The sequence below is a fragment of the Delphinus delphis genome, chromosome 14, assembly GCF_949987515.2.
Source record: "Delphinus delphis chromosome 14, mDelDel1.2, whole genome shotgun sequence".
NCBI classification, from domain to species: domain Eukaryota; kingdom Metazoa; phylum Chordata; class Mammalia; order Artiodactyla; family Delphinidae; genus Delphinus; species Delphinus delphis.
Genome location: NC_082696.1, coordinates 22,120,686 through 22,135,019, shown reverse-complemented (window position 1 = coordinate 22,135,019; position 14,334 = coordinate 22,120,686). Strand labels below are relative to the sequence as shown.

Below are 14,334 nucleotides of genomic sequence, written 5' to 3'. Positions count from 1 at the left end.
CTTCCTTTCATAGCCAAGCTTCCTCTGTTTGCATTCACTTCTCAAACATTGGAAATCTAGAGTGCATCATTCCCACGCTACTGAAGAGAATTTCTTCTACTGAAGAGCTGTTGCCGAAATTCCAGTGCAAAGTGAAGGGTCTTCTCAGTCTTTATCATTCTGGAACTTTCTGTATACTTGATGGTGGCCACACCCTCCATGAAACTTTGTTCACTTGAATTCTGTAAAATCACCTTCTACAAGAGCTATTTTTGTCTTCTCAAATCTATAGCTCTTTTTTTTTCTTTTAATCTGAAACTTAAATATAAGAATATCTATGGTTCCATCAAATCTTCTAGCTCAGGTGATCCCAGACACATCTATAGCTTCTGTGGAGTACTTCCTGGCTAGGCCTCTTACAAAAACATGTACACCTTGTACCAGATGTCACACAGGTACCTCAGTTCCTATTCCTGGATGTACTGTTTAGCCTACCCCACCTAAGTTTGCTTTTCTTCCAGTATTTACTGTGTCCTTTTATGAGATCATTGTGCACCAATTTCTCAAGTTGGAAACCAGAAAAATTCTTCTATTCTTCCCTTTCTTTCTCTGTTCTCCAGTTAGTCACTAAATAAATCCTATATATTCCATCTTCAAATGTCTTGTATCCATATCTTTCTGTCTATCCTCACTGTACTTATGATATCAAGCCTGAATTATTGGTATTATTCATGCTTCTTGTATTGCCTGTCTTTTAGTTATAGAGCCTCAAATGTGACTGTTTTTAAATTTAAGTCAATTTTCTCACCAAACTCCCTTTCATTGTTTTCCCATTTACTTCAAGAAAGAGTTCAAAATGTTCAGTCGTTCGTATCGCATTCAATAATTTATTCAGAGGACCCACCGACTATGTGTGTGGGATGTGCCATTGGAAGAAAGACAAAAGTCTGGAGACTCACAGTGCCTGCATTCTACAAAGCCCTCCACAAGCTGTCCATTACCTATATATCTGATCATTCCTACCAATTTGCTACAAATGTCCTATTCCAGTAATGCCATGCCACCTGGGTTCCCAGACCATTTCACTGCCTTCTTGGTATATGTTTCAGTAATTCTGTCTGCTAGTAATAACCATCTCTAGTCTCTTCTCCCCTGATCAGTATAGTGACCCCTCATATTTCCGGTTAATCTTTGTAGTGGATTTCCTATTCACCCTTCTCACCAAACTGCTGGTCACATCTTCCTTTTGGCCACTATGCATCTATATCATGCAGAGAACTGTGAAGCCATCTCCCATTCATGCCTCTCTGAGAGCAGAGGCATTGTTTTAAAGCATTCTTCTAGCCTCCATGTCTCACACACTTTAAACAGTGAGTGAATGTTTATTGGATGAACATGTAAAGGTCTGTGATGAGATCTTCTTGCCAGTTAACATGGCAGACCTGCTGGAGGCCACAGGGTTGAGTCTTTCTGAGATAACATGATTCCTTCCTTGGACCAGCTGCCTGAGGCAATCAAGAATGAAGAAACCACGACTCCCTCCCGAGATGCTGCTAAATTGCTGGGATGCTTTCTAACTATGCACACAATTAACCTAATTAGACATCTTTTGTTGGCTCATGTACCTGCTCTGCCTTTATGTACCATTCCCACAGGAAAGTTTGGAAAATGTTTAAACATTAGAATGTAGTCACTATTATAGAAATGTTCTTTAAAAATTAAATATATGTGTGTATGTATGTATATATATTTGTATTTATTCTTCTGTCTTTATTCATAGTACAATATGCCTTGCGATAAGTTTAGCCTATCTTCCTCAGCCTCAACCTGTTGGTAAAAGTCTGTTAACAGCCAAAGGGAGATTTAGTGCAACAGAGAAAAATCCACTACTCCTACTAGAAAATCAGCTCAAAATTTGTTTCCTGCTGAGGATGAGTCAGGCAAAGCTTGAAATAAAAAGACACAGAGACCAATAAGTTTCCAGTCACGGAAACTTATTTCTGGAATTGCAGCTAGCATGTGCTAGTGCCTATGAACCAAAAACTTGCATTTTATGAGTGTTAGTAATATCCAAGTTCACTTTTGAAACTTATCTTTGATGTTCTTATTATTTCATTTGTATGAATTTCCACCAAAGCCTTATAATTTATTATGCAAAAAGGGCCTGAACTTTTTATTCACACTTTAAGGGGCAGTAGCACTTATTTTCCTTTCATGTGTGCATGGGGCCAGTAGATTGAGTTAAAGATTTTGAGGGAGATTTCAGGAGCTTGATTTTACATTTCAATAGCTTGACATTGATACATAAAGATCGTTAGAGACTTTCTTGATGTTGGAATATTACTGGTGGACTCTTCCAGGGTTGCTCCTATTACACCAACCAGATGATTCATGATTTTTGGGGAGAAAAACTATAATTAAATCATAAGTCAAATTTGTGCAATCTTTCTGTGTTGATCGAGGTTCCTACCTGATCCCGCTCCCGGCCGCAGAACTAGCCAACTGTGCAGATTTGGGGACCCTTTGCCAAGGTAGGGAGTCAACATCGTCCTCCTCTGGAGTCTCTGTTTCCTACTTGCTATTTTGGAAAATGTAGTTGTCATTGTTTTGAATTTTATCTTTTCACTTGAGAAGCCAGAAACCAGAAAACCAGAAGAATTTCTGGATGTGTTTTAGTTGTGTGGGTGTGCAGTGTAGAGAAGGAATGCATTCACACACTGTATGACCACATTTCCATAAAGCACTGAGTTTTTTAAATGTGAATGATTATATGCTATTAGGAAAGGTTGACTTCATTTTTTCCCTCAATTTGGTCTCAAGAATATTGTCCAGTATAATATAGCCATACAATATTTTGAAAAAGTATTCATGTTTAAAAAACAAGGGGAAAAATTAAGTTGAATAGTTAGTTAAGACAAGGCCATGAGGCAATTTATGATGTGCAATGTAACTTCAATATTAACATGAAAATAGTTTGAATGTATGATAAGTTTGAATGTATGAATAGTTTGAATGTATGTAAGATAAAAATAGTTTGAACTAATATGGATGTTCTTTTATTAATTATTATAATGCATAATGACTATACTGTGGTCAGTATATATATTACGTACTGAATGGTTGCATGCTAAATAATACATGGTTGCATAGATTTTAACATAATATATTTTACTTTAATTTTATCATGCTTCTTCTAATTATCCATGACCCATTTTCATCCATTTATTCTATTATATACTTCTTTTTGAAGTAGCATTTCTACGTGCCACATTAAGAATCATGACCATGCCTTTTGTGAAGCGGGATCTTTTATTAAGAGGATCATAACATGAAAGTGATGGGGGTTAGAAGTGAGATGGAAGGAATAGAAACCTAAGCTCTCTTCTGTAGCTCCAGTGTGGGAGTAGAGTAGGCAGGGAGAAGGGGTGTAATTCATTATTATCTTTGTTTCCTTTCTGAGACATTATTTCTTGATATTATTATTGATGAATACCCTAAGAAAATAAATTCATTAAGTAGCTTCTTTCCATGAACTCAGTGTAGTTTTAAAATAGTTATATGAAATAGAAAAAAGCCTTGGTTTTGCTTAATTCAAGGTGTGAAGTTTTTTTTTAATTTTAATTTTGTTTTTTTCTTTTAATCTGAGGTAGGAATGATTCCTTGGGTCAAAGGACTAGATGCCCAGCTTTTTTTCCCCCTATGGCCTAAATGACCAAAAAGCATTTTCATATTCATTGATGTATTTTACATTAAATAAATATAACTGATTGTTCATAATTTAAAAATATAAAAGACTTTCAAAAAGAATTCCCATTCTTAGGTGTTATATATTACTTTGGAATGGAAAATTATTTTAGTTAAGAATACACATTTTGAATAAGGAATTCAATATTTTCTAAAGAAGCTTTGGAAGGTAATTCTTTTTATAATCACTGAAATGTTTTAAATTTAGGTAACTTTTTTCTAATTAAGAGAAATACGTAACAAATGGTTATTGTACATAGAAAGGTACATCTTATACAAATATACTCCAAAGATGAACTAAAGGAAAATAATGTGTATAGCTATTTTACTACTTACATTGTTCCTCCAGAATTTCTTGGAAAGGTATTAAAGCATTACATAAGGGCTTAATCTTTGAGAGTTTTAGTAATATCAGAAGCATAGCCTTGACATACTGTTTTGAAAAGTCTCTCCTGTATGACTTGCCCTTATGAAATCCATTTCATCCATCAGTGTGTAGTAAAGATTTTGGGATCTTTAGATGATTGATTTCATCTATACATTTCATTCTCTTTTGTTTCCCTTTACATTTACCTTCTCTAGGAGAAGTGCATTTTCCCCTGAGATTTTATTTTGCTAGTCTCAGTATATCAGAAAGACTGACTTTAGATAATTTTCAAGCTGACAGGTGCTGTACAGACTTCCTTCTCTAACCTTTCTTTTTACAAACTTAGCAGACTGAGTTCTGGATAAGGTTTAGTCATTTACTGTGTGGTCATCAGCCTCTTGATGGCAAACCTAGATCTAGAATCTAAATGTTCTTTCTCCACTCCCTTTGTGCCGGTTCCAGACTCTCATACAATATGGCATGAAAGGCCATGGGAACAGATTCTTAATGTGCCATAGAAAGCGTTGCTTCATTTTATGCATTATAACCTTGGGACTTGTGTTTAGTGGCAAGAAATGGTTTCCATTCCTCCTTTATATATTTTCATGCGTTAACCATAGATTGCTCATCCATATTAACTTTCATGTGCTCCTTGCAAAATTACATCTCTCTCATCTTTCTTACCAGCTACTGTAAACTCTCCTAGTACTACACCACCCACTGTCACCACTAACATGCCTGTTACTAATAAAACCGATAAACAAAGGAATGGTAAGAAATCATTATCTTTTATACTTGTAGTATGTCTGACTTGATGAAAAATTGTATTTAAGGGTGGAAATATCTAATGTTCCAACAAAGTTTCTATTGTTAGAATCAATTGGTACATTTGTACATTTGTAAGACTAGTAAAATAAATATCACTTGACTCCTTTGAGTTCCCCATTCTAATGACCAATGGAATGAGTACATTTCTAGTGCCACGCTTCTGCACTTTTAGCTAAAATTTCTTTCAAAGGAAGCTTTAAGAGAAAGGCATTAAATTAAAGGAATTAATTTGCATTATACTAGAGATCTGAGAAGAAAAATATTCATCATATTCTGTCAGATTATTCTCTAAGGAAACTAGTTTTTAAAGCATTTTATAATCTCAAAAAGCTAAATAATTTTAGTAATTTAATTTCTCACTAAGGCCAACTTTATGTTCAAACATTTGTGACAGTTAAATTATTTTTATATGGTAATACTTTGCTCTCTGTTTTTATTTGTTGAAGAATAATGGTTAGAATGTGATTGTATATCAATTAAATCATAAATCAATTTTCGACTGACAAAACTTCAAGTAACTGCCAATACCTTCTGTTTTTTCCCTCTCTATATACATGTTTTTGTTTATATTATTTGTAACTTGCAAATATAGCAGTCACATAAGATAAGGAATGAACTGGAGAAATGCCAGGTGAATTGAGTTATTATTTAATCTGCTACCTATATTAACTATAACGCATAGCCTTCTGGTAATTCAGTGTAAGTGATTTCAGTTTCTTCTAAAAAAGAGAAATTCCAATCAGGTGACCACACCATTGCTTCAAACACAGTAGTATTCTCAAATATGAGGTATTAGAAACAAAGGAGGGGGCTTCCCTGGTGGTGCAGTGGTTAAGAATCCACCTGCCAATGCAGGGGACACGGGTTCGAGCCCGGGTCCGGAAAGATCCCACAAGTCGCGGAGCAACTAAGCCTGTGTGCCACAGCTACAGAACCTGCACTCTAGGGCCCGCGAGCCACAACTACTGAGCCTGAGTGCCACAATTACTAAAGCCCATGTCCCTAGAGCCTGTGCTCCACAACAAGAGAAGCCACCACAATGAGAAGCCCACACACCACAGCAAAGAGTAACCCCCACTCGCTGCAACTGGAGAAAGCCCACAGGCAGCAATGAAGACCCAAAGCAGCCAAAAATAAATAAATTAAATAAATTAAAAAAAAGAAACAAAGGAATTTTCTCAACCCCAATCATTTAACTTGCAAGGCCAAGACATCTGTAATATATCACCAGGGACCAAAACCCAGAGAAAAGAAACCCACATAGTTCATTTTTTCTTTTGGCTTTGGGGGTTACATCAACTTCCTGTACATTCAAGGACATTTAAATTGGAAGTACGGAATATTTTACATGAAACGTAGATATAAATTTCATTAGGGATATAAAGACATCGATTCAGGGAAGTGTTCATGGTTATTCTGGTAGTTACACCAAGGAGATTTATGATGGAGCAAAAATTCCAACAATCCCCAAGAAAGCAACAGCAGCTGAAATTTCCAGTGCATATTTCACATGGGCCCCAGCCAGTAGATGGGAATATTATAATTCTGACTAAGTATTTCACCCTTTGTATGAACATACAAAGAGCCTCTGTGGCATTCTCCCTCTAGGACTGGCACATCCTCTGCTGCCCAAGAACGTTTACATGATGCTTCAGAGTCCTTGACTTGGTGGAGTGGAGCTGTATTCACTCAATCATGTCATTTCTGACATTCTTGAAGAGAGCCTTGTTCAGTCCATCTCTCTCTGCGTCATAACCTTCACTGGAGTTTCAACAAAGCAAGCAAATGTTAGAATCAGTTAAAATGGTTTGACTTAGCCACTTTAAAGAAAAAAAATCTAATTCAGATCATTCTTGATAAAAATGTAATCCTAGCACTTAAAAATATTTAAAAATATTTGAAAGTCATGTAGTAGCAAGTCTCAGAATGGTGTACTCAAATTGATGTACCATCTGAACAATTTTACCACATCCTTGAACCACCTCTACTATTTATTTAATAGTTTTTCCCCCTAAATTGACTCACTTTTTTACTTAAACATTTATATTCATATAAATAAATTAATATCACTGTTGTAAAATGAAACCAGTACTACTTGTTTTAAAATAGAAGTGAAAAGTGAAAATAAATGTAATGAAAACAATGCTGTTGAATTCTCTCTATATCCTATTGCCTTCTCACATCTCAGCACCTAAAGCCTTCATTATCTTTTTAAAAAGAGAGGGTAACAAAGGGTTAGAGACACACTGTAATTAAGATGTTTTTTCTTTGGTATAGTCAAATTTGAAATAATTGAAAAGAGAATTACTTGTTTACCTTGTGAATAAATGGGATTTAGTGTCATGTCCTAGACTACCTAAGCTTATTCACATACTGTCAACAGTTTCAAATATATTTTTCTTACTCCTTGGGAAACTGATGTAATAAACATTCTCAGGCCTACGATCTGATATATTAGGGAACCCTGTTTTGTTCACTGTAAGAAAGATATACAGCTATCAAATCTGTTATCTACCTTATCTAGTCCTTTAAACTCTGGACTATTAAAGAGATTTACTGAGTTTGTCAATCATGATATGCTGGTGTCAGAGGGAGAGGGATTGAGATTGTTTGGCAATCAGACATATTTTTTCAGTATAGCAATCAAATTTATCTTCCTGGCTTTTGTAAAATGTTCCTATCCCCCTGTGTAAAGTTCTTTTTGTTATTTTTCAATAGGATTTTTATCTGATACTTCAGATTATATACTAAGAAAATCTTATCTTCTAAGCTACTTTTCATAAACACATATTTCAGTATATGAGAGATAATCTAGGTATTCCTACAAATAACCTTAGTGCCTTCTGCATTACATTCCCAAGAAAAGCTCTTGGACTAATCATTGTTTCCATTCCAAATCATATGTTCTATGCTTGAAACATCACTGTCCTGCTGCTGAATATTAGACTTCTGTGAGGTTAGCACAAGCCATCCAAGTAAGGAACTAACTTTGTTAGTCCTTATTATTGTTCTAAAAACCTAACTTACAAGTGCAAATTGTATCATTGCTTCTAGTTCCTCCCATACGTTTGACTACTCAAAAAAATTCACTCTCAGGATATTTGTGTGTACCCAACAATCAATCTAGCTTTATAGGCCAAGGATCTTAAAGAAATCATGTGTGTAGGATGAACAGGACTCCAGTCATATTATAAATGCCACTGTCATACTATAATTGCCACATCACCAGTTCAAAGAAATAATCTTGAATCTAAAATAACATTTGGTTTATACTTTAACATTTATCTTTTCAAATGTATATTTTAAAGCCTACCTTTTCAAACCTATATTTCATACCCTTGAATGGAGAATGAAGTAGTGTCTGTCATTTCTATATCTTTTAAGAAACTCTCAGGAGAGTGTTAAGAAGATAAAAAAGGGGAAAGATAATTGGAGAAAGATCTACAGACAGGAACATGTTTTGATACCACATCTGTTATGGCAAGCAATGGTTTCTACTTTGAAGTTTTGTGAGGCTGGACGAGTTATCTAATTGGAAAAAAGTCTATCACAAATTCTTCAGGCTTGGATGTCATTATTAGGACAATACATCTTTTGAAGTGTCTGGAACATATGAAGATTTGTGAATAGCTTTTCTACTGAGACACAATGTGAGTTGTTACATCTATAGGAGAAGGCAACTTGACTACCAGGAGGACAGGGAAAAGCCTGCATCAGTGTATCTTAGTTGTGCGTTCTCTGTAATGTCAATGCTTGAGAGAATTATTTCACTGCGGTCCAAAATGTCCCCTCCAGTGGACATTTTATCTTGCTTTGACAGTTCATTCTTGGACATTTCCTAGGATTACTTGTTGACTACGTTATCCAAAAAGTTTAAATAAGTGTAACCAGTAGACACTATTGAATAATTTTTGCTAAATATATATATATATATAAATATATATATATACCTCATTCTGAGGCTTCTGAAGAGAGACTACTGGAAAACGATCCACAGAACCGGAGAATCTCTAACACTTAGGAGTAGGTTCTCTGGTGTATTCACATATTTTATTTAGCATAAGCAGTGTGACTCTAGAGAGAGTCATATATTTATAAACTGATTTAGGCTGACTCTGATATGTAATGTCTTTCTTATTTATAAAAACTGAATTGGGAAAAAAGTGTGGAAATATTTTAAATTTAAAGAAAAACATCTTAAGCGTTTGGATGCTTCCATAAAATTTCAGAAATGTGAATGATTAAAAATACTGATTTTTAGTATTTTGCAGGATTCTCCTGAGAGGGAAGGAATACAGCTCCTAACATAAACACATGCTTTAGGTCTCCATCTAGTGGTAGCTTGTCACTTACTTTATTGGCACCCGGGAACATGCCCAAAATAGCCCTCAGATCCTGACATCAATATAGAATCCTGGACTTCTGCAACTTGAATTTCCTCTCGTTCATTCAGAATGTCCATGGTTTGATATGATGAGAGCTACAGTGTAAAAAGGTGTTTTTTTTGTTTTTTGGTCTGAATTATTATCATTTATTTTAAATATACTCCTGGAATTATTTTTCATTCAGAATATTTTTTAAAGGACCCTGAGGTCAGGATCATTAAAATACCTGAAGAGTTTTAGAAGCTGGAATAATAGTATGCATAAATTAAACTAAATATCCTTGGACTTGTACCAATTTCATAGATTTATATTATTATACCTGGGAGCGGCAATTTATTTTAGCATGAGTTTCTGACCCCTGTAGTGGAAAAACATTCTTTTAGGAGTATGACTGGAATTTGCATTTTGGTAGATTTGGGAGTTCCCAGAGGCATACTTTTGTACTTTTATCTACTGCCTCCCCCAAATCTTCATTAAATCTATTTCCCATTGTTTTAATTATATACTTTTACATTTTCTATGCATATTTTTCTCATGTTTGTAGGCATGAAGGTAGATGATTGATTGACAATAATGAAGAATCAATATTTTTTTCTGTATATAACCTACCATTTTTAAAAAGATTTTTTTTCTCATTAGCTACTTTTAGTAAGGTACCCTATAACACACATAGAGAGAGATTTAGCAAACCCTGGCTGGTCAGTTTGATTTTCATTTTTAAAATATATATATATGGCAGACTACTTTAAAGATTGCACCCTGCCACCCCCCCAAAAAAAACCTGAACCTCCTTCTGACATAGGATTTTCTTTTAAAAGCAAGTGAGTCCAGTTAAAATTCCATCTGCAAATATTCTTTCTTTTTTCCCCCTTTACTTGATACAAATGACGACATTTATAGAATTTGGATAAAAAATCTGGTGAAATACAACCCAATAACTTAATGGAAGTAATTGCTTTAGTGAAGAGGGGAAAGAGGACAGAGAGGATAAGGGACTGTGGGCCAAAAATATGTGATGCCTGTTCTTTTCCAAATTAAGTTCTGCCCATCATCTTACTCAAGTTTTCACATTCCAAACTATCATTCTTCGTAATATAGAAAAAAGGGATAATTTTTTGTTACAACAAATCAAATTGTACCTGAAAAATCACCATTTTACATACAGGAGATAGAATTCTATAGAATTAAAAAATATGAAGAAACATAGGCAGGTGATAATTTAGAAGCAATGACTTCATAAGAGTAAACTAAATGATAACTATTTCTAAAAAGTTGTGAAGGTCAATGAGAATGAAGTTAAAATATCTTGTAAATTTTCTGTACCTATGTAGAAGGCGTTTCTTTTAAGTTGTATGAAATCATGTCCTTGTAAGTGTAAGTTGATAAGTATATGACTGTAAAATATAATTAATGGACTAAATCTTATTTCCAATGGACAGATGGAATTATTTATAGAATTTTCATAGAGATTCAAAACATCCTTCATCACCCCGAGGTAAAAGTACAGAGCAAGGTGGCTGAATGGGTAAGTGAATTGTAAAATTTCTTTATTGGCTTTAAGACTTTAATCTCTGGAAATCTGGAAAAGACTCTACTGTCTAACTGAATCCACAGATCATACTGAAACATAGATACTATTCATTATAAATGTATGTATAGATATGTAAGTGAGATATTGCACTTTTGAATAGAAAGAGAGATACATTTGAATGACAAGAAAGAGCCTAATAGACTATTATGTCAAATAAGAAAGGTGCCTCACAAATGGAAAAGTGTTTTGAGAGGTATGTTTATTTACTGTTATATCCATACATTTTCAGCACTTTGTTTTTGTTCTGTTTTATTTATTTATTTTTTATTTTATTTTATTTTGCGGTGTGCGGGCCTCTCTCTGTTGTGGCCTCTCCCGTTGCGGAGGACAGGCTCCGGACGCACAGGTTCAGCGGCCATGGCTCACAGGCCCAGCCTGGCTCCGGACGCACAGGTTCAGCGGCCATGGCTCACAGGCCCAGCCGCTCCGTGGCATGTGGGATCTTCCCGGACTGGGGCACGAACCTGTGTCCCCTGCATCGGCAGGCGGACTCTCAACCACTGCGCCACCAGGGAAGCCCTGTTCTGTTTTTTTTAAAGCAGTGAAAGCAGGTTTTATTCAGTAACCACTGACAGTAGGAGAACGTGCTGAGCCCTATTCTGATTTGTGCAGAGGTGACTGGGGGTTTTAAAGGAACAGTGAGGGTGGAGGGAGGAGGAATGGTAGGGACTTGAACAGAGTCAGGAAAGTGAAAAATTACAAAAAAGTGGGAGGGGTGGTTGGTCCATAAGAAGCCCTTCTGGGGTTGCTAACTGGTGCCTATCGAAGTTAGGCTCCTATCCTCCCACAGAGACTGGGAGATGGGCCCTATCTTCAGGTGTTGGCTGGAACAAGCAGTGAATTCATTCATTTGTTCAGCACTGTTTTTAAAAATACATTTCTTATTTTTTTATTTAATTGAGTGTTTGATTCAAAAACCACTAAATATAAAAAGATATATCATGAATATCTTTCACCATCCTTGACACTCATCTGCCTGGAGGCCAACCTGTCTGCATAGAAATCACTGTTAGTTTTTCTTGGGTTTTTCAAGAATTTGTTTGTGACTGTAAAAGAAAATGACTATACATCCTTTTTTTTTCCTTTTTATATTAAAAGTAGCATATTGCACACACCATTCCACACTGTACTTATTTTTGTTATTGCCAGATTTGCAGTATCAGTACACAGAGACCGTCCTTATCGTTTTTTAAAAAAACAGGGTACAATATTCCATTATGTGGCTCTATAGTCATTTATTTAACAAGTTTTCTGCTGATGGATATTTGGGTTATAATTTATTTAACCAGCATTCTATTGGTTAAAATTTTGGTAATTTCCAGTTAAAAAAACCCTAAGCATTTTATTTTCTTATTTTTCTTACAAATACAGCCTAAGGGTTAAAAAAATTTTCTTCTTCTCTATAATAATATCAAAAATTTAACTTTCCATAGGTTTCTATTTTTTCTATTATTTTATTTCCTATCTACAGCATACTGTGAGACCATGTACTGTTTTTATGTACTACTACAGGTTCAGACAATTTTTGTGAAAAAAGTCATTTGTCATTTGGGTATACATTCTGAAGTAAGAAAAATGGGTTTTCGTACATGGTAGCTGTCTAATAAGTGTGTCCTTGGTAGGAAAAGAAAGTTAAACCATACAATAAGAGGTAGTGGTGATAATACTTTATACATACATATATATGTTTATATGTAGATAGATATTGATATAGATAGATATTTGAAGAATGGTAGGAAAACAGTCTTATTTTTAAAGGCAAGAAAGGGCTTTACTGAATGAGTATAATCTTGCATCTTGTTTTCTTTCCAGCATTCTTCTCTCTGCTTTTTTAAAGTCAGAATGTTTTCAAAAGATAAAACTTCTATTTTTTAAATTTATTTTATTGAAGTATAGTTGATTTACAATGCTGTGTTAGTCAAAATATAAAATTCTTTATTTTTATTCTCAAAGGAACCACTTCTAATATTATTAATTCTGTAAATTAGCATTCATTGGAAAGTTTGTGCTTTAGACAAGGTATAATTTTACATTTATATTTATTTCATGCATGGTTTTCAACATAACATCATTTTTATCTGAAGCTAAACTTTAATGGACACTTTTCCCTTAAGGTGTAAGATACCAGAGCAGGTATTTGGAAACAGGAAAATATATTTCATATTATTACTATTTCATATTATTGTTTCATATTATTACTATTTCATACTGTTTCATATTATTACTATTTATAATTTAAAAATAATTTAATACTTCTTGCCAGAATTTCCTAGAATTTACATTCATTTTAAAAATGCTTACAAGGAAGGCTAAACGTGTGTATGAAACAAGACCTAAAAAACTCTTTGGAGGAGATATATAAGTAAGAGAATTTAGTGTCAGTAAAGAAATGGTGGTCTGTGATTGTGTTAGACAATGCATATGGGAGGTTTTTATTTATACTGAGAGGAATCCATTGCTTCATTAAAAAGTCTGGTGCTGAGACCCATAAAAATTTTTAAATGACCACATAACAATTATAACACAGTTCCCCATAATGTTGAACTTTTTTGTTTTTTTAAAGGTTTATATTGTTAACTTATAATTTTTCTTACTACTAATATTCTTCTGACATGGTAATTGCTAGAAAAACATGTTAATGCATTTCAGTGATTGTTGAATGAAGAGTATGGAAGGTGTGTATTGTGCTCATCTTCCCTGTGTACCCTATTGCAGCTAAGTTTTCAGTGTTACAGCTAATTTGAAGGCCCATTACAGAGAAAGCCCTTTATAATAGGGGCTGGAGACAAACGTATAGTGTTTGCAGACAGACAAGACTTGGGTTCCAATCTGGGATCTGCTACTTCTTAGTTGCAGCTTGGTCAAGTTATTTCGTGTCTGTGAAGCTCAGTTTCTTTGTGTAGTGGGTGGGAGGACAGTGCAGATAATACCTATCTCATTAGTTGTTGTGAGAATGAAGGAAATAACATTTGTAAGGTTCTTGGCATACAGTGATCTAGTAACTGTTATCTGTACTTTCTTTCACTGCTCTAGCTCTTCGGAATTTTCCCAGGGTCTTATTTCAGTAACACTTTATGGGAGAGAAGAAACTGGATTTAAGTTTTTTAAAAAATTATTTAAAAGTATTACTCAAACTTATCCTTTTCTATTGTATTTTCAGCTCAATTCAACCTTCCAGAATTGGAACTATACTGTTTATGTGGTTAATATCAGGTAAATGACAGAATAAATTGAGAAATAAAAAGTAGTGTCTAATTTAATACTTCTGTCTCCCTCTCTCTCTCCCCCTCTCTCTCTGGTTATTCCTGCACACACATACATGTAAGTACAGACATACACACACACCATATTCATAATCTTTCTAAAAGAACTCTATATTATATCATTTCTTTGCACAAAAAGCTTCAATGATGCAGCAATGGTTTTAAAAATTTTGATTG

At 34.5% G+C, this 14,334-nt stretch overlaps 1 protein-coding gene across 1 annotated transcript in view; it reads left to right on the top strand.

Annotated features, from left to right (window-relative positions):
• The window catches only part of ADGRG6 (adhesion G protein-coupled receptor G6), a 135,550-nt gene that overhangs the window by 73,460 nt on the left and 47,756 nt on the right, over nt 1-14,334 (top strand). The window contains exons 5-8 of the mRNA XM_060030658.2: nt 2,442-2,510; nt 4,778-4,861; nt 10,743-10,828; nt 14,055-14,107. Of these exons, the coding sequence (XP_059886641.1) occupies nt 2,442-2,510; nt 4,778-4,861; nt 10,743-10,828; nt 14,055-14,107 (292 nt within the window). The remainder of the gene's footprint in view (nt 1-2,441; nt 2,511-4,777; nt 4,862-10,742; nt 10,829-14,054; nt 14,108-14,334) is intronic.